Raw genomic sequence first — 23,762 nt, forward strand, 5'->3', positions numbered from 1 at the left:
TGTCTGATTCTCCTTTTCGAGAAGCTCATACCGGCCGGCGGCATCCCTCAGCTCCACAGCCATCTCGGCTATCTTTTCTTCACTTCGGAGACGAGCGGCCTGCTCAGCTTTCAATTCTTCGGCTGCCTTTAGAGCAGCCGCATTGCTAACCCAGGCTTGTTCCTTGGCTAGGGCAAGCTCCGCCCTCAGGGCCTCAATGGCAGCAGCTCCGCCTGCAGCCACATCGCATCATATCGTTATTACAAACTCCTTACAATCTCCTAAAGCAAATAAGGAAAACAAGCACATACTTTGTGACTCGTCAATCCGCTTATTTATAAGCATGACGTCAGTATCCACCACATCAATTTGTCGCCTTAATTCGGCAAGCTCAACATTCCGGTCTATCGCCGGACCCTTAGCAACCTGCACATCAACACAAGTGCGATGATTACCGGGGATTGTGATCCTCCGTTTGCCGCCATCGGCTAGCAACCACAGTCTCAGGGGCTACTATCTATACAGAGCACATCTATTGCATGCGGTGTAACCAAAAACGGCGTATTTCGCTGCTTACCTCAAAGCCTTTGAGCAAGCTCCTAAAAGCTTCATTTAACCCTCTTGTGGCGGAGGAGATTTTCTCCAACACTGTGCCCATTAGTGTATGATGATCCTCCGAGAGAGAAGCTGACTCCAGGAGGCCCGTTAGCGTGTTCGGCCGGACACCGGACTCTTTCGGACCCTTTTCATTGTCCGCCACAGGAGCCGAACGCGCTGGGCTCGGGGCGGCCGAAGTGTTAGCTTCCGGCCCCATTGGATCTGGACTCCTCCGTGACGATACCTCAGGGTCGCCCGCCTCACAGGGCAGAGAGGTAGGTGAGGTTTCACTCTCCATCATCTCCGGAAGAAGATCCCTCGAGGACGAACCCTGTTGAGATGAACTACTAGTCGGACTGCAAAAAAAAGGTCCCGGTTATTACTCTCGGAGAAAAAAGCAATAAGCTTCTTATTTATTAAACTTATAGCTCGGTGGAGGGCTGGCCCGTTAGCGGGCACGGTGCGGTAAGAACGCCCTTCGGGGCAGGGCCCTTTGGTGAAGTTTTCTTCCCTTGTTTGGGCGCCCCCGTTTCCAAGTCTTCGGAAGCGGCTTCTTCCCGCGGGGAGAGGAAACCTCAGATTCGCCTCCCCGATTCTCCTCCTCCATGGAGGCGTTAATTCCCCCGGTTCGGATGCACAATGTGTGAGGCCCACTCTTGGCCTCCCCACTCTTCCCTTCATCTTTCTCTGGTGGCACTTGACTTAGCGTCCATTTAAGAATCCTGGCCATTGCTGGACCGGGCGAGCCTTTGGGAAGCGGGGCCGGACACCTGATCCTCTGTGCCTTACTAAGCCAATCCTGGTTGCGGACAGTATTCAGAACAATGCTATGACAAATATAAGCAAAGTGTTCGGTTATAGGGTTACTTACTTGGGTATCTAGGCGATTGCAGCTCAGGCCCGCATCCTCGGTGGTGTCCGGACACTTTATTCGTGGTCCGAAGAACAACTTATACATCCCTTCGGGCGTCATGCCGAAGAAGTGTTGAATGGTTCGCGGACCTTCTGGATTGAACTCCCACATCCGGAGAGGTCGACGTTTGCACGGCAGGGCCCGCCGAACTAGCATTACCTGGATTATTTTGACAAGACTAATGTCCCTCTCGAGGAGCTCCCAAATGCGGCTTTATAGCATTGGTACATCGTTTGCAGGCCCCCCAGTTCAGTCCCACGTTGGCCCACGACGCTAGTTGAGGTGGAGGGGCCGAGCGGAAGGCGGGCGCGGCCACCCATTTTGAGCCTCGAGGAGCTATGACATAGAACCACCTCCGTTGCCATAAATCAGATATCTCTCGGAAGGAGCCTTCGGGCCATGGGGCATCGACGTTCCTGCTTATTATGGCGCCTCCGCACTCTGCGTGTCGCCCCTCAATCATCTTCGGCTTCACATTGAAAGTCTTGAGCCATAAGCCGAAGTGGGGGTGATGTGGAGGAAGGCTTCACACACGACGATAAATGACGAGATGTGGAGGATGGAATCCGGAGCTAGATCATGGAAATCTAGCCCGTAGTAGAACATGAGCCCCCTCATGAAGGGGTCAAGAGTAAGACCCAAGCCCCGGAGGAAGTGGGAGACAAATACGACACTCTCATTGGGCTCGGGAGTGGGGATAACCTATTCGGGAGCAGGAAGCCTGTGCTTGACATCGGCGGTCAAATACCCGGCCTCCCTGAGCTTCGCAATATCCTCCTCTGTGACAGAGGAAGCCATCCACTGGCCTTGATGGTCGGATCCGGACATGATCGAAGATCCGGGGTGCTTAGGCTCGAGCTTTGGGTGTTGGAACTCAGGGTGCGAGATGCGCGAGCGTGGAGATAGAGGGATATGCCTCAACTCCTTTATAAAGGGGGGAAGAATATCAAGCGTCCCCAAACGTGGTCGTTCGGGACTTGCCTAAAAACACAGAGTCATGCCAACATGCACGGTTGGATTACCCATACCCGTATTGATGAGGATCCCGTAGTAAGGGGGACACGATCTCTGCTTTGACAAGATGTGCCAAGAAAACCACCTTGTGGTGTGTGCGGTAGCAAGTTGTAAAAACGGTTCGAATAAAAATCGGACTGTGGCGTGATGTCACTTTTCAAAGAGTTGTCAGCAGATTAGATTCGTGGATTATTATTCTCTCTACGGTGGTATATGGAATTTTTCTTGCAGAGCCGGACACGGTCCTTGTGTTCGGAATTTATCTTGGAGTATTCGGAGATGGAACCCGCCTCGCAATGCCGAAGACAATCTACGCACCGGACTCATCGTCATTGAAGTCTGGTTCAGGGGCTACTGAGGGAGTCCTGGATAAGGGGGTATCCGGACAGCCGGACTATATACTTTGGCCGGACTGTTGGACTATGAAGATACAAGATAGAAGACTTCGTCCCGTGTCCGGATGGGACTCTCCTTGGCGTGGAAGGCAAGCTTGGCGATTCGGATGTAGATCTCCTTCTCTGTAAACCGACCCTGTGTAACCCTAGCCCCCTTCGGTGTCTATATAAACCAGATGGTTTAGTCCGTACAACGACAACAATCATACCATAGGTAGCTTCTAGGGTTTAGCCTCTCTGATCTCGTGGTAGATCAACTCTTGTAATACTCATATCATCAAGATCAATCAAGCAGGAAGTAGGGTATTACCTCCATCGAGAGGGCCCGGACCTAGGTAAACATCGTGTCCCCAGCCTCCTGTTACCATTAGCCTTGGACGCACAGTTCGGGACCCCCTACTCGAGATCCGCCAGTTTTGACACCGACACCCTCCAATTTGCCGACCCGCTCAACTTGTTCTTCTTCTTCTTAGCTTACACTTCTATGTCTTTGTGGTTGTCAATGGCGGCAACTGGGTAGAGGAGACAGACCACAAAGCGCAATGGAGGAGACAATCGAGGGAGTGGGTAGAAGAGGAGGGTTTTGTTTTAGAGTTATTGGATCTATCGGTCCTCTTTGCTTGCCCGAGTCGGTTTGCTCTATGGTCCAGGAAATCGAGATCATGATTTAAGTCACCTTTTCCTGTCATTCTCTTGTGTGTTTCTTGTTGCCTGTTTGATCATGTAAACGTATACAGCTTTATTAATGTGCATGTAAAAAACAGAGATTATTGAAATTTCAAAAATATATTTTTTTAGCAGGAAAAATATTTTTTATCATGTGTTCTACTTCCTTTGTTCCTAAACATAAGTCTTTTTAATATGATCTACATACGGAGCAAAATGAATGTATCTACACTCTAAAAGACTTATATTTAAGAACGGAGGGAGTATCTTCTATTACATGCATTTTCGCTAGTATAGGGCCCCCTGTTTTCAGAGAGAGAGAGAGAGCGCGCTGTTGGAAGCTGGGAGGATGGAAACCGAAGGCAGAAATCACATATTTGACCTGAGGCAGAAATCAAATCACAAACTGACCTGCTTTAAAAAAATCACTCTGCTGACCCTTTAGTGTGGCGCCCGACAGCTGGGCGCCGCACACTACTATGCAGCACCTCTGCCTTAGGCGTTGCACCTCCTGCCAACGTGGCAGTCCTGGTCCAGTTGCGGCCCCACAGACAGCAGTGCAGCGCCTAAGGCTTAGGCGCCGCACTGTGTATATTGCAGCGCCCGTGTCTTAGGCGTTGCACGTTGACTTAGGCCGCATCGGGCCAGCCCCTCCCAGGCAGTTCTTCCACCTCTGAGAAGTTGCTCTCTTCTGTACAGAGAGCGGCGGCGGCGCCCCCTTCGGATCCCCCCCCACACCCCCTCTCAGATCTGAAGTTTTGAGGCCTGGATTCGATCTCCAATTCTTCCTAGTATGTAAACTCCTCCGTTCCCTTTCTTTTCCTCCGTAAAATCGTTGCAATTTTAGGGATTTGCCCAAGATTAGGTGGAAACTTAGTTTTGCTTGGTTTGTATCTTTGTTTGTCCAAGATTGTGTGTTGTGATGGAGGATGTGTAGTCATATCCGGTAGTATATGATTCTTGTTAGTGAAACCTAGATTGTTTATTTTTTTAGATATATATGAGATGCCTAGTTTTGTAGATAATTATGAGATGTTGAGTTTTGTAGATATATGTGAGATGTTGAGTTTTTTTAGATATATATTAGATGTTGAGTTTATTTGAAATATGAGATGTTGCTTTATTTGAACACATATGTCATACGAGATATATATGAGAATTTACAATCATTTATTCATTGTGTGAGAAGGAGATGTTGAGATTCTTGTAGATGAATACATATGAGATGTTTAGATGAAGACATATGAAATGTTGAGGATATTTGAGATGAACTCATGTATGTTTATTGTTTGAAATTGTAAGGATGGTTTGGCTTCTGGACGATGTCTACGACGTGCAACACCGGTCCTACATGATGCGCGAGAAGGATAAGGTAATAATGAGTAATCTAAATCTTTTGCAAATTTGCTTTGCCTTTAGTTGAAATTTACATGCCCTAAGATTTGTCATTACTTTTTTTTGCAGAAGCTTGAACCTCTGAAGATTTGGTATCACGGGGTCTCTGGTCCTGCCATGCCTTACGACGAGCGGTACACACCGTACATCAAGCAGGCAGGACTACTCCCGTGGATTCTGTTGGTCAGCCGGTCCACGCCGAATCTGAATGCTCCACTGGTGTACGCTCTTGTTGATCGATGGAGGCCGGAGATGCACAGTTTCCATCTTCGGACTGGGGAGATGACCATGACGCTCGAGGATGTCTCGTTGATCACCGGTCTTGCTATCAACGGGAGGCCTCTCTGTATGAGCACCGATTCTGATGGGTGGCGCGAGCAGATGATTGCTCTTATCGGTATGGCTCCTACCGAGGCTGAGGCTGATGTAGAGGAGGGAGAAGAGAAGAAGAAGAGGGAAAGGAAAGCCGCCGGAGCTGCTTTCACGTGGATTCAAAATAACTTTGCGACGTGCCCTCCGGATGCCACTGATGATGTGATCCAGACACATGCTCGTGTCTATATGTGGTACGTTGTGTCGAGGACTTTGTTTCCTGACTCCATTGGCAAGAACGATCCATGGATGTGGCTGAAGGCGTTGACCGTCTTCGATAGCAAATGGAGCTGGGGTTCAGCGACTCTTGCCTACTTGTACCGACAAGTAGTTGGTCTGTTTTGTGATCAACTCATTTCTTCATTAGCAATGCAAGCTTGCTGTCAAGTTAACATTGTTTTTCTTTCATATGTAGCTGGACGATGCGTGTTGCAGGATCACAGATAGTGCAGGCATTGGTGGTAATCTGCTTCTACTTTCTGTATGGAGCTGGGAGCGTCTGCCTGTTGGACGCCCGAAGAGCGTCAGGTTTGATCCTTGGTATGCAGATGAACATGACGAATTACGGCGCCCCACGTGGTCTTACAAGTGGGATATCGTTTCCGAGATGATGAATGATGTCAATCTCATGTACCAAAAGTACATTGCCAAGTTGGACACGATTACGGCTGAGCAGGTAAGGAGGTCATTACTTCAGTCCTTTCTCATGCTTGCTTGAAACATAGTCATCAAATTTGCATTGTTGCCCTGTTTCATAGGTGGAATGGCAGCCATATGGCGCGGGTGAGAGCTTGGGGTACACCGAGGAGTTCCGCCTCAACCCGATGTGCTTGCGGGATAAGGATCTCTGGCTTATGCGGTGCCCACTGATATGCAACTGGGCGGTTGAGTTTCATTTTCCGCATCGCGTGTATCGTCAGTTTGGTCTGTTCCAACCTCACCCGCCGGACTGGGTGGACACGGACAAAGCACTTCATAGGTAAGAGAGCATGTCTGCGTATTGTCTAAGCATCGGGACTCCTTTTGATTGTGCTAATGCTTGGTTTTATACCATGCAGGTTGGACAGGAGAAGGCAGCGGAAGATAAAGGACTGGGACAAGCATCATGCTTCGTATGTTACCCGCTTCCAGCTTTCTGTGGAGCAAGCTCGTAGCACTGCACGTGCCTCGCTTTGTGAGCACAGCCAACAAGCTTTTGATAACTACGTACGATGGTTTATTGGAACTACTCGAGTTGAGATATTGCCGCCGGCATATAATGAGGATATTCTTGAAGAACCCGTAAACTTTGAGGATCTAGCAAAGGGGAAGTACAACAGAGATGTCAGGAAAGGGCAAGGAGTGCCTGCTGTTCCGGTGATTAACTATGTGGTAAAGTGTTCCCTTCTTTACTTTCCCATTGACCGTATTACACATGTTTGAATGGCTAACACATTCATTCTTTCTCATCCTTAGCGCACTAAGATCAAGAAAGCAGCTGATGAGAGCCAGTCTATTCTGGAGGAGACACCGGTTGGAACTGGCAATGATGATGGTTCACTACGAGCATTCCTCAAGGTACATATCGCATTCACTATGAGAGCCAGTCTATGTTGCGAAGTTTGATATGTTACACACTTGTTCATGTTACAGCGTCAGGCCAAGAAGTTAAGGCGGTTATCGAACATTCTCGGTTGCCGTGATCCTGAATATGATGAACCATCTGAAGGAAATATGCCCTAGAGGCAATAATAAAGTTATTATTTATTTCCTTATTTCATGATAAATGTTTATTATTCATGCTAGAATTGTATTAACCGGAAACATAATACATGTGTGAATACATAGACAAATATAGTGTCACTAGTATGCCTCTACTTGACTAGCTCGTTTATCAAAGATGGTTATGTTTCCTAGCCATGGACAAAAGAATTGTCATTTGATTAATAGGATCACATCATTAGGAGAATGATGTGATTGACATGACCCATTCCGTTAGCCTAGCACTTGATCGTTTAGTATGTTGCTATTGCTTTCTTCATGACTTATACATGTTCATGTAACTATGAGAATTATGCAACTCCCGTTTACCGGAGGAACACTTTGGGTACTACCAAACGTCACAACGTAACTGGGTGATTATAAAGGAGTACTACAGGTGTCTCCGAAGGTACATGTTGAGTTGGCGTATTTCGAGATTAGGTTTTGTCGCTCCGATTGTCGGAGAGGTATCTCTGGGCCCTCTCGGTAATGCACATCTTTATAAGCCTTGCAAGCAATGTGACCAAATGAGTTGGTTACGAAATGATGCATTACGGAACGAGTAAAGATACTTGCCGGTAACGAGATTGAACTAGGTATTGGATACCGACGATCAAATCTCGGGCAAGTAACATACCGATGACAAAGGGAACAATGTATGTTGTTATGCGGTTTGACCGATAAAGATCTTCGTAGAATATGTAGGAACCAATATGGGCATCCAGGTTCCGCTATTGGTTATTGACCGAGAATAGTTCTAGGTCATGTCTACATAGTTCTCGAACCCGTAGGGTCCGCACGCTTAACGTTACGATGACAGTTATATTATGAGTTTATGAGTTTTGATGTACCGAAGGAGTTCGGAGTCCCGGATGAGATCAGGGACATGACGAGGAGTCTCAAAATGGTCGAGACGTAAAGATCGATATATTGGATGACTATATTCGGAGTTCGGAAAGGTTCCGAGTGATTCGGGTATTTTTCGGAGTACCGGAGAGTTACGGGAATTCGCCGGGGAGTATATGGGCCTTATTGGGCTATACGGGTATAGAGGAGAGAGGCCAAAAGGAAAGAGGCCTGCGCCCCCCCTCTGGTCCGAATTGGACAAGGGGGGCAGCCCCCTTTTCCTTTTCCCTCTCCCCCTCTTTCCACTTCTCCTACTCCAACAAGGAAGGAGGGAGTCCTACTCCCGGTGGGAGTAGGACTCCCCTTGGCGCGCCCCCTCCTAGGCCGGCCGCACCTCCCTCTCCCTCCTTTATATACGGGGGCAGGGGGGCACCCCATAACACACAAGTTGATCTACGGATCGTTCCTTAGCCATGTGCGGTGCCCCCCTCCACCATATTCCACCTCGGTCATATCGTCGCGGAGTTTAGGCGAAGCCCTGCACCGGTAGAACATCATCATCGTCACCACGCCGTCGTGCTGACGGAACTCATCCCCGAAGCTTTGCTGGATCGGAGCCCGGGGATCGTCATCGAGCTGAACGTGTGCTGAACTCGGAGGTGCCGTACGTTCGGTGCTTGGATCGGTCGGATCGTGAAGACGTACGACTACATCAACCGCGTTGTCATAACGCTTCCGCTTACGGTCTACGAGGGTACATGGACGAACACTCTCCCCTCTCGTTGCTATGCATCACCATGATCTTGCGTGTGCGTAGGAATTTTTTTGAAATTACTACGTTCCCCAACAGTGGCATCCGAACCTAGGTTTTATGCGTTGATGTTATATGCACGAGTAGAACACAAGTGAGTTGTGGGCGATACAAGTCATACTGCTTACCAGCATGTCATACTTTGGTTCGGTGGTATTGTGAGATGAAGCGGCCCGGACCGACATTACGCGTACGCTTACGCGAGACTGGTTTCACCGTTACGAGCACTCGTGCTTAAAGGTGGCTGGCGGGTGTCTGTCTCTCTCACTTTAGCTGAATCGAGTGTGGCTACGCCCGGTCCTTGCGAAGGTTAAAACAGCACCAACTTGACAAACTATCGTTGTGGTTTTTGATGCGCAGGTAAGAACGGTTCTTGCTAAGCCCGTAGCAGCCACGTAAAATTTGCAACAACAAATTAGAGGACGTCTAACTTGTTTTTGCAGGGCATGTTGTGATGTGATATGGTCAAGACGTGATGCTATATTTTATTGTATGAGATGATCATGTTTTGTAACCGAAGTTATCGGCAACTGGCAGGAGCCATATGGTTGTCGCTTTATTGTATGAAATGCAAATGCCCTGTAATTGCTTTACTTTATCACTAAGCGGTAGCGATAGTCATAGAAGCAATAGATGGCATAACGACAACGATGCTACGATGGAGATCAAGGTGTCGCGCCGGTGACGATGGTGATCACGACGGTGCTTCGGAGATGGAGATCACAAGCACAAGATGATGATGGCCATATCATATCACTTATATTGATTACATGTGATGTTTATCCTTTATGCATCTTATCTTGCTTTGATTGACGGTAGCATTTTAAGATGATCTCTCACTAAAATTATCAAGAAGTGTTCTCCCTGAGTATGCACCGTTGCCAAAGTTCGTCGTGCCCAGACACCACGTGATGATCGGGTGTGATAAGCTCTACGTCCATCTACAACGGGTGCAAGACAGTTTTGCACACGTGGAATACTTAGGTTAAACTTGACGAGCCTAGCATATGCAGATATGGCCTCGGAACACGGAGACCGAAAGGTCGAGCGTGAATCATATAGTAGATATGATCAACATAGTGATGTTCACCATTTAAAACTACTCCATCTCACGTGATGATCGGACATGGTTTAGTTGATTTGGATCACGTAATCACTTAGATGACTAGAGAGATGTCTGTCTAAGTGGGAGTTCTTAAGTAATATGATTAATTGAACTTAAATTTATCATGAACTTAGTCCTGGTAGTATTTTGCAAATTATGTTGTAGATCAATAGCTTGCGTTGTTGCTTTCATATGTTTATTTTGATATGTTCCTAGAGAAAATTGTGTTGAAAGATGTTAGTAGCAATGATGCGGGTTGGATCCGTGATCTAAGGTTTATCCTCGTTGCTGCACAGAAAAATTATGTCCTTAATGCACCGCTAGGTGACAGACCTATTGCAGGAGCAGATGCAGACGTTATGAACGTTTGGCTAGCTCAATATGATAACTACTTGATAGTTTTGTGCACCATGCTTTACGACTTAGAATCGGGACTTCAAAGACGATTTGAACGTCATGGACCATATAAGATGTTCCAGGAGTTGAAGTTAATATTTCCAGCAAATACCCGAGTTGAGAGATATGAAGTCTCCAACAAGTTCTATTGCTAAAAGATGGAGGAGAATCGCTCAACTAGTGAGCATGTGCTCAGATTGTCTGAGTACTTCAATCGCTTGAATCAAGTGGGAGTTAATCTTCCAGATAAGATAGTGATTGACAGAATTCTCTAGTCACCATCACCAAGTTAGTAGAACTTTGTGATGAACTGTAGTATGCAAGGGATGACGAAAACAATTCCCGAGCTCTTCGTGATGTTGAAATCAACGAAGGTAGAAATCAAGAAAGAGCATCAAGTGTTGATGATTGACAAGACCACTAGTTTCAAGAAAAGGGCAAAGGGAAAGAAAGGGAAACTTCAAGTAGAATGGCAAACAAGTTGTCACTCCCACGAAGAAGCCCAAAGCTGGATCAAAGCCTGAAACTGAGTGATTATACTGCAAAAGAAATGGTCACTAGAAGCGGAAATGCCTTGAATATTTGGTGGATAAGAAGGATGGCAAAGTGAACAAGGGTATATTTGATATACATGTTATTGATGTGTACCTTACTAGTGTTTATAGTAACCCCTGAGTATTTGATACTTGTTCGGTTGCTAAGATTAGTAACTCGAAACAGGAGTTACAGAATAAACAGAAACTAGTTGAGGGTGATGTGACGATGTGTGTTGGAAGTGGTTCCAAGATTGATATGATCATCATCGCACACTCCCTGTACTTTCGGGATTAGTGTTGAACCTAAATAAATGTTATTTGGTGTTTGCGTTGAGCATGAATATGATTTGATCATGTTTATTGCAATATGGTTATTCATTTAAAGTCAAGAATAATTGTTGTTCTGTTTACATGAATAAGACCTTCGATGGTCATACACCCAATGAACATAGTTTGTTGGATCTCGATCGTAGTGATACACATATTCATAATATTGATGCCAAATGATGAAAAGTTAATAATGATAGTGCAACTTATTTGTGGCACTGCCGTTTGGGTCATATCGGTGTAAAGCGCATGAAGAAACTCCATAAAGATGGATTTTCGGAATCACTTGGTTATGAATCATTTGATGCTTGCAAACCGTGCCTTTTGGGCAAGATGACTAAAAACTCCATTCTCTGGAACAATGGAACAAGCTACTGACTTATTGGAAATAATATATACCGATGTATGCGATCCAATGAGTGTTGATGCTCGTGGCAAGTATCGTTATTTTCCGACCTTCACAAAATGATTTGAGCAGATATGGGTATATCTACTTGATGAAACATAAGTCTGAAATAATTGAAAGGTTCAAATAATTTCAGAGTGAAGTGGAAAAATCATCGTAACAAGAAAATAAAGTTTCTACGATCTGATCGCGGAGATGAATATTTGAGTTACGAGTTTGGTCTTCAGTTAAAACAATGTGGAATAGTTTCACAACTCACGCCACCTGGAACACCACAACATTATGGTGTGTCCGAACGTCGTAACCGCACTTTATTGGATATGGTGCGATCTATGATGTCTCTTATCGGTTTTACCACTATCGTTTTGGGGTTGTGCATTAAAGACAACTGCATTCACGTTTAAAAGGGCACCATCTAAATCCGTTGAGACGACACCGTATGAACTATGGTTTAGCAGTAAACCTGAGCTGTCATTTCTTAAAGTTTGGAGTTGCGATGCTTATATGAAAAAAAGTTTCAACCTGATAAGCTCAAACCCAAATCGGAGAAGTGCGTCTTCATAGAATACCCAAAGTTAACTATTGGGTACACCTTCTATCACAGATCGAAAGGCAAGTTATTCATTGCTAAGAATGGATCCTTTCTAGAGAAGGAGTTTCTCTCGAAAGAAGTGAGTGGGAGGAAAGTAGAACTTGATGAGGTAACTGTACCTGCTCCCTTATTGGAAAGTAGTTCATCACAGAAATCTGTTCCTGTGACTACTACACCAATTAGTGAGGAAGTTAATGATGATGATCATGAAACTTCAAATTAAGTTACTACAGAACCTCGTAGGTCTTCCAGAGTAAGATCCGCACCAGAGTGGTATGGTAATCCTGTTCTGGAAGTCATGTTACTAGACCATGATGAACCTATGAACTATGAGGAAGCGATGATGAGCCCAGATTCCACGAAATGGCTTGAGGCCATAAAATCTGAGATATGATCCATGTATGAGAACAAAGTATGGACTTTGATTGACTTGCTCGATGATCAGCAAGCCATGTTAAATAAATGGATCTTCAAGATGAAGACGGACATTGATAGTAGTGTTACTATCTACTAAGCTCGACTTGGTGCAAAATGTTTTCAACAAGTTCAAGGTGTTGAATACGATGAGATTTTCTCACTCGTATCGAAGCTTAAGTCTGTCTGAATTATGTTAGCAATTGCCACATTTTATGAAATCTGGCAAATGGATGTCAAAACTGTATTCCTTAATGGATTTATTAAAGAAGAGTTGTATATGATGCAACCAGAAAGTTTTTGTCAATCCTAAAGATGCTAACAAAGTGTGCAAGCTCCAGCAATCCATCAATGGACTGGTGCAAGCATCTCGGAGTTGGAATATACGCTTTGATGAGTTGATCAAAGCATATGGTTTTATACAGACTTTTGAAGAAGCCTGTATTTACAAGAAAGTGAGTGGGAGCTCTGTAGCATTTCTAATATTATATGTGGATGACATATTGTTAATTGGAAATGATATGGAAATTTTGGATAGCATGAAAGGATACTTGAATAAGAGTTTTTTAAAGCAAGACCTCGGTGAAGCTGCTTACACATTGAGCATCAAGATCTATATAGATAGATCAAGACGCTTGATAAGATTTTTCAATGAGTACATACCTTGATAAATTTTTGAAATAGTTTTAAATGGAACAGTCAAAGAAGGAGTTCTTGCCTGTGTTACAAGGTGTGAAGTTGAGTAAGACTCAAGACCCGACCATTGCAGAAAATAGAAAGAGAATGAAAAGTCATTCCCTATGCCTCAGTCATAGGTTCTATAAAGTATGCTATGCTGTGAACCAGACCTATTGTATACCTTGCTCTGTGTTTGGCAAAGGAATACAATTTTGGTCTAATAAGTAGATCACTGGACATGGGTCAAGAATATCCTTAGTGAGGACTAAGGAGACGTTTCTCGATTATGGAGGTGATAAAAGAGCCCGTCGTAAAAGTTACAACGATGCAAACTTTTACACCAATCCAGATGACTCTAAGTCTCAATTTGGATACATATTGAAAGTGGGAGCAATTAGCTAGAGTAGCTCCGTGCAGAGCATTGTGGGCATAGAATATTTGCGAAATACATACGGCTCTGAATATGACAGACCCGTTGACTAAGCTTCTCTCACGAGCAAAACATGATCATACCTTAGTACTCTTTTGGGTGTTAATCACATAGCGATGTGAACTAGATTATTGACTCTAGTAAACCCTTTGGGTGTTAATCACATAGCGATGTGAACTAGATTATTGACTCTAGTAAACCCTTTGGGTGTTGATCACATGATGATGCGAACTATGGGTATTAATCACATGCAGATGTGAATATTGGTGTTAAATCACATAGCGATGTGAACTAGATTATTGACTCTAGTGCAAGTGGGAGACTGAAGGAAATATGCCCTAGAGGCAATAATAAAGTTATTATTTATTTCCTTATTTCATGATAAATGTTTATTATTCATGCTAGAATTGTATTAGCCGGAAACATAATACATGTGTGAATACATAGACAAACATAGTGTCACTAGTATGCCTCTACTTGACTAGCTCGTTTATCAAAGATGGTTATGTTTCCTAGCCATGGACAAAGGAGTTGTCATTTGATTAATGGGATCACATCATTAGGAGAATGATGTGATTGACATGACCCATTCCGTTAGCCTAGCACTTGATCGTTTAGTATGTTGCTATTGCTTTCTTCATGACTTATACATGTTCCTGTAACTATGAGAATTATGCAACTCCCGTTTACCGGAGGAACACTTTGGGTACTACCAAACGTCACAACGTAATTGGGTGATTATAAAGGAATACTACAGGTGTCTCCGAAGGTACATGTTGAGTTGGCGTATTTCGAGATTAGGTTTTGTCACTCCGATTGTCGGAGAGGTATCTCTGGGCCCTCTCGGTAATGCACATCTTTATAAGCCTTGCAAGCAATGTGACCAAATGCGTTGGTTACGGAATGATGCATTACGGAACGAGTAAAGAGACTTGCCGGTAACGAGATTGAACTAGGTATTGGATACCGACGATCAAATCTCGGGCAAGTAACATACCGATGACAAAGGGAACAACGTATGTTGTTATGCGGTTTGACCGATAAAGATCTTCGTAGAATATGTAGGAACCAATATGGGCATCCAGGTTCCGCTATTGGTTATTGACCGAGAATAGTTCTAGGTCATGTCTACATAGTTCTCAAACCCGTAGGGTCCGCACGCTTAACGTTACGATGACAGTTATATTATGAGTTTATGAGTTTTGATGTACCGAAGGAGTTCGGAGTCCCAGATGAGATCAGGGACATGACGAGGAGTCTCGAAATGGTCGAGACGTAAAGATCAATATATTGGACGACTATATTCGGAGTTTGGAAAGGTTCCGAGTGATTCGGGTATTTTTCGGAGTACCGGAGAGTTACGGGAATTCGCCAGGGAGTATATGGGCCTTATTGGGCTATACGGGAATAGAGGAGAGAGGCCAAAAGGAAAGAGGCCTGCGCCCCCCCTCTGGTCCGAATTGGACAAGGGGGGAAGCCCCCTTTTCCTTTTCCCTCTCCCCCTCTTTCCACTTCTCCTACTCCAACAAGGAAGGAGGGAGTCCTACTCCCGGTGGGAGTAGGACTCCCCTTGGCGCGCCCCCTCCTAGGCCGGCCGCACCTCCCTCTCCCTCCTTTATATACGGGGGCAGGGGGGCACCCCATAACACACAAGTTAATCTACGGATCGTTCCTTAGCCGTGTGCGGTGCCCCCCTCCACCATATTCCACCTCGGTCATATCGTCGTGGAGTTTAGGCGAAGCCCTGCGCCGGTAGAACATCATCATCGTCACCATGCCGTCGTGCTGACGGAACTCATCCCCGAAGCTTTGCTGGATCGGAGCCCGGGGATCGTCATCGAGCTGAACGTGTGCTGAACTCGGAGGTGCCGTACGTTCGGTGCTTGGATCGGTCGGATCGTGAAGACGTACGACTACATCAACCGCGTTGTCATAACGCTTCCGCTTATGGTCTACGAGGGTACGTGGACGAACACTCTCCCCTCTCGTTGCTATGCATCACCATGATCTTGCGTGTGCGTAGGAATTTTTTTGAAATTACTACGTTCCCCAACACCATCTACCTCTAGGTCTGGTACACCATCAGACCCCGCATCTCACCATGAGGGGGACGATGTGAGTTCCTCTTATGCTTATATGGATGATGAGGGTGCGCTCACCCAAGAGGTATGACTAAGCCTTTAGATGTGATTCTCACTTGATTACGACACCGGCCTTGACCATATTGTTTCGTTGTGTGATAGGGCCACGAGCTTGATGATGACATGATTTTGGCGGACGCTCAAGCTCGGTCCGCATATGTGTTCAAGCCTAGGCAGCCCAGACGCCGGTACACGCCCAATGACTATGACAACAGAGGCAACCCAAAGGTGGTCGTAGGGACCTCGCGGATGGCTAGCTTGGATGATGAGGCGGAGGAGGAGGCGGAGGCGGAGCCGCAGGCGGAGGAGGAAGTGCACGAAGAGGAGCCTCGTGCTCCTAAGAAGAAGAAGATTTCCTGCAGGCGTGGCACCAGGAACACGCGCGGAAGGCATTAGTGCTTTGTGTTAGGTTGATGAACTTGTGAGGTTATGTTATATGATGAACTTGTGAACTTGTGAGGTTGATTAACTTGTGAGGTTATGTTATGGTATTTGTGTTTGCAAACTTGAAGTAATGTTGAATTGTCTTAAATGATGTGATGTTCAAGTTATTAGTTCTCTTTGCTTAGCATGTCCAGTTTATAGTACTTTTATTGATGTTCTAGTTATGTGAGTGCTGCTGTAGGAGGCCAAAATGGCATATGTTTCTGCAGTTTTGCTTATAGCAACACTGCAGCGCCCAACAGTTAGGCGATGCACTGTACTGTGTGGCGCCCAACAGTTAGGCGTTGCACTGTACATTGCAGCGCCCTACCCTTAGGCGCTGCACTACTCCCATGGCTATACAGAAAGCCAACAGTTGGCTTGCATCACATCCATAATACTTACAATGACTGCAGCATCACATCAATTTGAACAAACACAAATTTTATGCCGACGAGTTCATTCTCCTCTTCAAAACCTTCATTTTGGTTGTTTGGAGTCGGGCTCAATGTTGGCCAATCTTGTTGCGTGAATTGAGGTTCACTCATTTGATCTTGGTTCATGGGTGGGGGAGTGCTAGCAACCAACGGGGAGGGGTTCCGGTTCAAGTCTAAATTCAAAGTAGACTCAACCTTCTTGGAGACAAATAACTCAAGAGCCTTGTCTAGAGATTCGGCAACCGTCTCCTTGTATGCAACCCAACGTTGCTCGGAGTTCAGACGCATTGTCTTCCAACGGATGTGCATTCCAAAACCAACATTATGCCTTCCCTCGAACTCAACAACGTCACTTGGGTCCATCCAATTCAAATCTTTCCTCACTTGTTCCAAAAGCTCCGCATAGCTAGGACTACTCTCAAACACCATGTCAAGCTCATTCGGGTCCGTCTCAACATTGCCTTTCAAAAAGGCCTCTCTATCCACATGATGAACATAAACACATGTTCTCCCCATCCCTACAATAATCAAAAACACACATATATCAAGTAAATACTTAAGAAAAATATTTGCACACATATGCCCTAACATATATAACAACCATAAACATAGCATAATCCTAACACCAACATCAAACACACATAACCCTAACCCTAGCATACTATGGAAGCTTAACCAACCCAACTTAGCAAAGAAACATAACATCATTCAACACAAATTTGCAAATCCAAGTCAAAACTAGGGTTTCCCGCAAACTAGCAACAGTTGAGAAAATGTGACAATTCCTATGGATGAAAACGAGGGGATCGGAGGAGATTACCTTAAGGGAGGGGTTGGCTTCGAAATCCACGGTCAAATACTCCGGATTTGCAAGATTTGAGAAGGATTTGAGAGGGGGGAGAGGGGAAGAGAGGAGGGCCGCAAGCCTAAGGGTTTGGGTGGGGTGGAGGTGTGTGGGGTGGGGGTGGGAGGGGAGAGAGGGTGGGGCCAACCCAAGTGAAACACAGACTGTGCAGCGCCCACGAGCTAGGCGCTGCACATTACATGTGTGGCGCCTAAGACTTAGGCGCTGCAGTGCTGTCTGTGGGGCCGCAACTGGACCAGGGCTGCCACGCTGGCAGGAAGTGTGGCGTCTAAGTGATGGGCGCTGCACGGTAGGGTGCGGCGCCCAGCTGTCGGGCGTCACACCGAAGGGTCAGCAGAGTGAAATTTTTTTGTGACCAGGTCAGTTTGTGATTTGATTTTTGCCTCAGGTCAAATATGTGATTTCTGCCGAAACCGAAAGAAAATCTGTCGTGTCGAAGCACAAGGGGCCAGGGGAGGAGTGCTCGAATTTCCACGACAAAATTAGAAGATTCTCTCGGCGGCCTCGTCGCCGGTACTACGACTCAGGTGTGACCTGTGCGCGACAAGTGACCACACACGCAACATCACGGGCCTGAACTTCTCCCAGGATAGCAACAGTAAGAGCGCACTCGCGGTCACAGTCGCTGCCCCTGCCTCGCCCCTGCATGCGCTGCAGTGCCGATCAGTTTCGATTCCGACCGACTACGTGCTCAGTCCAAGGCTCCAAGCCCATCACTCACGGCCGGGGCACGCCGTACCACCACCACTAACACGCACCGCACGCTTAAGAGAATGCTGCATGCTAACTCCATCACCGTCGATTCAGCCCTTGCCTGCCTTGTAGGTATACTGACTCCCCGACAGTTTTTACAGTGTTACACAGACCGGCTCGGTTTCGCGAGCTCTGCAGCATGGCGCAGGCTGCTGGAAAGTCATATGAAGCGAGTGCCTTGTGCAAGAAAAGACACGCTCCGAGACACGGCGGCCAGGCCAGGCCAGCACAGTGCAGCTAACATCTTTCTAACCCGACACAAGTGTGCCGTGCGAGCGTGTAGATGCCAGCAGCAGCAGCAGCAGCATGGCCCGGGGGCGTCTGACGCCTGCGAGTGAAACCAGGCAAGGCATGCACGGTGGAGAGGAGATGAGATGACGGTTCACGTGCAAGCGCCAATTTCACTTGGCCGCAAGCCATGTATGCGGCATGCTGCTGGGGGAGGTGAGCAGCTCTACAGGAGAACGACGGCCGGCCGGAGCGAGCGAGCGTGCGCGTCCTCTCCTGCCCGAAGCCTTGACGTGGGCGCGGCAGTGCGCCTGCGCTGCGCTGTGCATGCATGTCACCCAAGCACGCGTTCGAGCAAGCAGACGTCGAAGCGTGCACGGGCTGCCTCCGGCCTCTTCTTTCCGTGTGATTTTAGAAACAAATCACTTCGATTCAATTGGAGAGACGAGACCCACTAACTACTTTGTACAAGACAGTACTCCTACTACAACAGAGATTACACAGGTCTAATTAATCCACGACATTATCATCATACACTAATCTAGCACATGCTTGCTTCCTCTTGCACACGCATCCGGACACACTACCACATTCCGAAGAGTACACCACAAGGTACAGAGGCCGCGACAAAGGTACAGCCACTAAATGCTGAGGAGATCCTGCTGCGCCGGGGACTCCTGTGGCCCGTCCTGATGCTCCTCCTCCTCTCCTTCGACGGTGGCCTCCGACCGTGTCATGCCGGCGGTCATCGACGTCGCCCCTGGCATGTCGGCCAGGATCTGCACCACCTCCCGCATCGTGGGCCGCTCGACGCTTTGCTCCGCGACGCAGAGCATGGCGACGTAGAAGACGTGCGTCAGCTCCTGGACGGGCACTGTCGAGAGGCGCGGGTCGGCGATCTTCATCACGCCTTCCTTGGTCGATCCGGTGGCCATCCGCACCCACTGCACGATGTCCACGCCGTCGCCGAACTCACCCACCGGCTTGCGTCCGGTCACGAGCTCCAGCAGCACCACACCGAAGCTGTACACGTCGCTCTTCTCGTCCACCTTGAGAGTGTAGGCGTACTCTGAAAAGGCACACAACAGAGAATGCGGCCACATAAGATCACATGCCAACAATTCCCAAAGATGATCCATTTAAACGACAAAGCGATGAGAGGCTGGCTTCAGTTCCAGGGCATGTGCAGCACAGTTGGTGCCGCACAGTAAAAACAATCAGAGCATACTGAAACCGAAAATACTCCTCGATGATTTGAATCCAAAATGTTTGTGAAGAATGAAAACAGAGGAGGACCGTAATGCATACCGGGAGCGATGTATCCATAGGAACCGGCGATCGCGGACATGCACTCGGAGCCACCGGCGTTGCCGTTGAGGAACTTGGCGAGGCCGAAGTCGGCGACGTGCGCCTCGAAGTCGGTGTCGAGGAGGATGTTGTTGGACTTGACGTCGCGGTGCAGTATCGGCGGCGAGCAGTCGTGGTGCAGGTAGCAGAGGCCCTTGGCCGCCTCCACGGCGATCTTGTACCGCGTCGCCCACTGCAGGTGGCCACCCTTCTTGCCGTGGAGCACCTCGCCGAGGCTGCCGTTGGGCATGTACTCATACACCAGGAGGTTCGTCTCGCGGTTGGCCGCGAACCCGAGCAGCCGCACGATGTGGCGGTGCCGGATCCGCCCCAGCGTCTGTATCTCGGCGGAGAAGCCATAGTCGTCGTGAGCTGACCCGGAGCGCCCGATGGCGGACAGCCGCTTCACTGCCACAACCGCGCCGCCCGGCGCGCCCTTGTACACGATCCCGGACCCGCCCTTGCCGATCACGTTCTCGTCCTTGAGGCAGTCGAGCACGTCGTCCACAGCGAAGTCCAAGCGCTGGAACGCCGTGATCCGCCACGCACGCGCCTCCGCCGACCGCTTCAGAGACCGCGCCTTCAGCACGGCCGCCACGGCGAAGATGATGGACAGCGCCAGGAGGCCGAGCACGAGGAGAAGCTTCGTGGTCGACGAGAGGGACCCGAAGGTGGACGTGGCCACGCCGTGACCGCCACACGGAGACAGGAAGGCCCCGCAGAGACCAGGGTTGCCGGCGAAGGAGGTGGAGTTGAAGTAGGCGAACTGCCCGGTGGCTGGGACCTCGCCGGACAGGCAGTTGTACGAGAAATCAACGGCTGTTAGGCTCTGCATTCCGGCGATGGAAGGCGGGATCTCCCCGTCGAGCGCGTTGCTGGATAGGTTGAGGTAGTTGAGGATCCGTAGGCTGGGGAGCGCGGCCGGGATGCTGCCGGAGAGCCTGTTGCCGGATAGGTCGAGGAAGGTGAGCAGCCTGCAACCCGCGATCGCCGGCGGCAGCTCCCCGGATATCAGGTTGCCAGACATGTCCACCTTTGAAAGCTGTTGCAACTTCCCAATAGCCGGCGGGAGCTCGCCGGACAACTTGTTGTCGGCCAACAGAAGCTTCTGCAGGCCCACGAGCCCACCGATCCCCGCCGGCACCGGGCCAGATAATCCGTTGTTATACAGGCTCAGCTCCCCTATCGACGGCGACACCTCGTCGGCGTCCAGCCGGACCTCGCCGGACAGCAGATTGTTATGCAGCTCTACCTGTGTCAGGTTCTGCAACGTGAACAGCTTGGCCGGGATCGTCCCATTGAGATAATTCTCTCCCAGTCGAATCCTCGTCAATGACGGGCACCCGGCGAGCCCGTCCGGAATGCCGCCAAACAACGAATTTCCAAGCGCGATGAACGTCTCCAGCCGACCGCCGGCGCATAGCTCGGTCGGCAGAACGCCGGTGAGCTTATTTGTGCTCACGTCGACAATCCTCAGCCTGGTTGCCGCAACACCAAGCTGCGCCGGCACTCCGCCGGTGAAGTTGTTCTCCCACAACTGCAGCACCTCGAGGTTCGGCAGGTCACCGATAAATTCGGGAATCTCGCCGGCGAGGCGGTTCCGAAAGAGGTTCAGCAGCGTCATGTTCTTGAGCGACGCGAAGCTCGCTGGGATCTCCCCGGCGAACAGGTTGTTGGACAAGTCGAGCGACTTCAGCGCGCCCATCACGCCTATCTCCGACGGCAGCCGCCCGGAGAGGGCGTTAATCTGTAGAAAGAGAGTGTCCAGCGTCGTCAGGTTCGCCAACTCCGGCGGGATCTTGCCGGAGATACCGCAGCTCGCCATGTCGAGGCGCACGAGCTGCCGCAGCCTGCCGAGCTCAGGCGGTATCCCGCCGGTGAAGCTGTTGAAGTACCCGAGGTACAGCTCCCTCAGCGTCGACAGGTTGCCGAGCTCGGGCGGTATCTCCCCGGTGAGCTCATTGCCGGAGAGGGCCAGGTACCGGATGCGGCTCCATTGGCCGTACGACGTGGGAATGCTGCCGGAGAAGAAATTGCCGCCGAGGTGGAGGTGGACAAGGTTCGTGAGATTGGGGAGCGCGGCAGGGAGCGGGCCGGTGAGGTTGTTATTGTACAGGTCGAGAACGCGGATGTCGGTGAGGCTGGCGATGAGGCCGTCCGGGAAGGTGGAATTGAAGAGGTTATTGGAGAGGTTGAGGGACCGGAGGTGCGGGACGGAGGAGAGGGCGGCGGCGGGGATGGGGCCGGTGAGGTTGAGGGCGGAGAGGTCGAGGGAGATGACGCGGGAGCCGGCGGCGTCGCAGGAGAGGCGCGGCCACGAGCAGAGCGGCGTGGCCGGCGTCCAGTGCGCGGAAAGGTAGCCCGAGGGGTCAGCGAGTGCCACGGAGAGGTTGAGGAGGGCGGCGGCTTCCAGGGAGGCAGCAGAGGTGGGTGAGCCGGAGGCGATGGAGCTGGTGGCGGTGGCCAGGAGAAGGAGGAGGACGGCGAGGAGAAAGGTGTGAGTGGCGGACATGGAGCGTGCCATGGATGGGGCTGTGCTGGAGTGGCGCTCGAGTTCAGGCGGACAGCGTGGGATTATATGCGCGTGTGCAGATCATCCGTTTCAATTTCTTTCCTTCTCATTTCTGCTTTTTCCTAGGGTGGAAAATGAGCATGTTTCAGGGGTACCGTGTGAGCATGCTGATTTCCAATGTTCTCCTTTAGTTCGTTTTCTTTTTGTGAAAAAAAATGGTAAAAGCTTCAAAAAAAAAGAAGGAAAAAGGTAAAGCTTCAAATTTACCTAGAACACCGGGGCACTCGTCGCTGGACAACTTTGGTACAACCTTTGAATCATCACAAGTTTTTTTTTCTTTTACAGTTTTGATAAAACACATATAAATGTGCCATAAGTATTACTCATCTAAGTCATAAGTCACTGATCTTACGCGGAGATTCATGTAAATATTTTCTTTTTTCCTTTTTTTCTCCTTTTTGTGCTTGATTGAGTGACTTAGATGTGCTTGATCTTACGTGCCTTGTTTTTTTTTTTGGCATGTTGAATCATCACCAGATATTTTGGCGGTTTGTAGCAAAAATGGATATTATTAGATTACAGAAAGTCCGCTTGCCAATAATACATGGGTACTTTTTTTCACGGGTACTGGATACTTTGATGTACATATTCCATAACTCCCAAACGTGCCTTGTTTCTGCTCCTCGTGCCGAACGCCTCCTATACCGTTGGTTTTTCAGCACGAATCTTAAAGCACAGAAAGTTGCCATGTCGAGGCCAGTGGATCCCAGCAGAAAGGGGTCATATCAGATTATGAAAAGTTCTCTTGCCAATACTACTGGGTAGTACATATTTTTCCATGGATACTCCATACTTTGATATCATATATGCCAGCATGACTGTAACACATATATATTAACCATTTTTTGCGGTGGTTTTCTATGTATGATATTTATAATGTATCTTTCGAAATGCAAAATTGATTGTGGTATACATCGAGTTCATATCCTTGACAAGAGCAAGAATGTGTTTACTTGCGAAAATGCTAAATGGAGGACGAGCTCCATGGAGCTTCTTATTTTTTGAAAATTTTGAGAATCACATTTTGAAGTGTCAATGAAAAAAGTACACACATTCCATACAGATGTATACTACATGTGATGATATACGTTACGATGGGAGCTACACTAAAAAGACAGAATTTATCATCGTTGTCATTTATTAAAAAAAATCCATAATTTTTTTTGCAACTATTTGAGCACTGATACATGTTGATGGCATTGATAACGCTATAAATTGTGGGGGCAGACTTGAGAAGTACGCACTCACCGCGGAGGTGGCGCTCCCATCGCCATGTAGCGCTCTGGGTAGCTGCTCAGAGCCCCTGCCACCACAACTCCGATGATGAGGGTGTACAAGATCACATAGTGCAGCAGGAGAATAGTGAGGTAGTACCACAAGTGAA

General features: G+C 48.2%; 1 protein-coding gene across 1 annotated transcript; it reads right to left on the reverse strand.

Moving 5' to 3' along the window:
- Positions 1–18,865: 18,865 nt before the first annotated feature.
- On the reverse strand, positions 18,866–22,377 carry LOC119291104 (leucine-rich repeat receptor-like serine/threonine-protein kinase BAM1). The gene is made up of 2 exons (XM_037569817.1): positions 19,768–22,377; positions 18,866–19,528 (listed from the first exon to the last, which is right to left on the reverse strand). The coding sequence occupies exons 1-2, from the start codon at positions 22,328–22,330 to the stop codon at positions 19,101–19,103; spliced, it is 2,991 nt and encodes a 996-aa protein (XP_037425714.1). The 5' UTR covers positions 22,331–22,377; the 3' UTR covers positions 18,866–19,100.
- Between the last annotated feature and the right edge of the window lie 1,385 nt (positions 22,378–23,762).

This window comes from Triticum dicoccoides, chromosome 4B (genome assembly GCF_002162155.2).
Source record: "Triticum dicoccoides isolate Atlit2015 ecotype Zavitan chromosome 4B, WEW_v2.0, whole genome shotgun sequence".
NCBI lineage: Eukaryota > Viridiplantae > Streptophyta > Magnoliopsida > Poales > Poaceae > Triticum > Triticum dicoccoides.

Coding starts and splice junctions, on each gene's coding strand:
- LOC119291104 (XM_037569817.1), bottom strand. CDS start 22,330: ATGGCACGCTCCATGTCCGCCACTCACACCTTTCTCCTCGCCGTCCTC. Junction 19,529..19,767: donor CTATGGATACATCGCTCCCG/GTATGCATTACG, acceptor GTGCCTTTTCAG/AGTACGCCTACACTCTCAAG.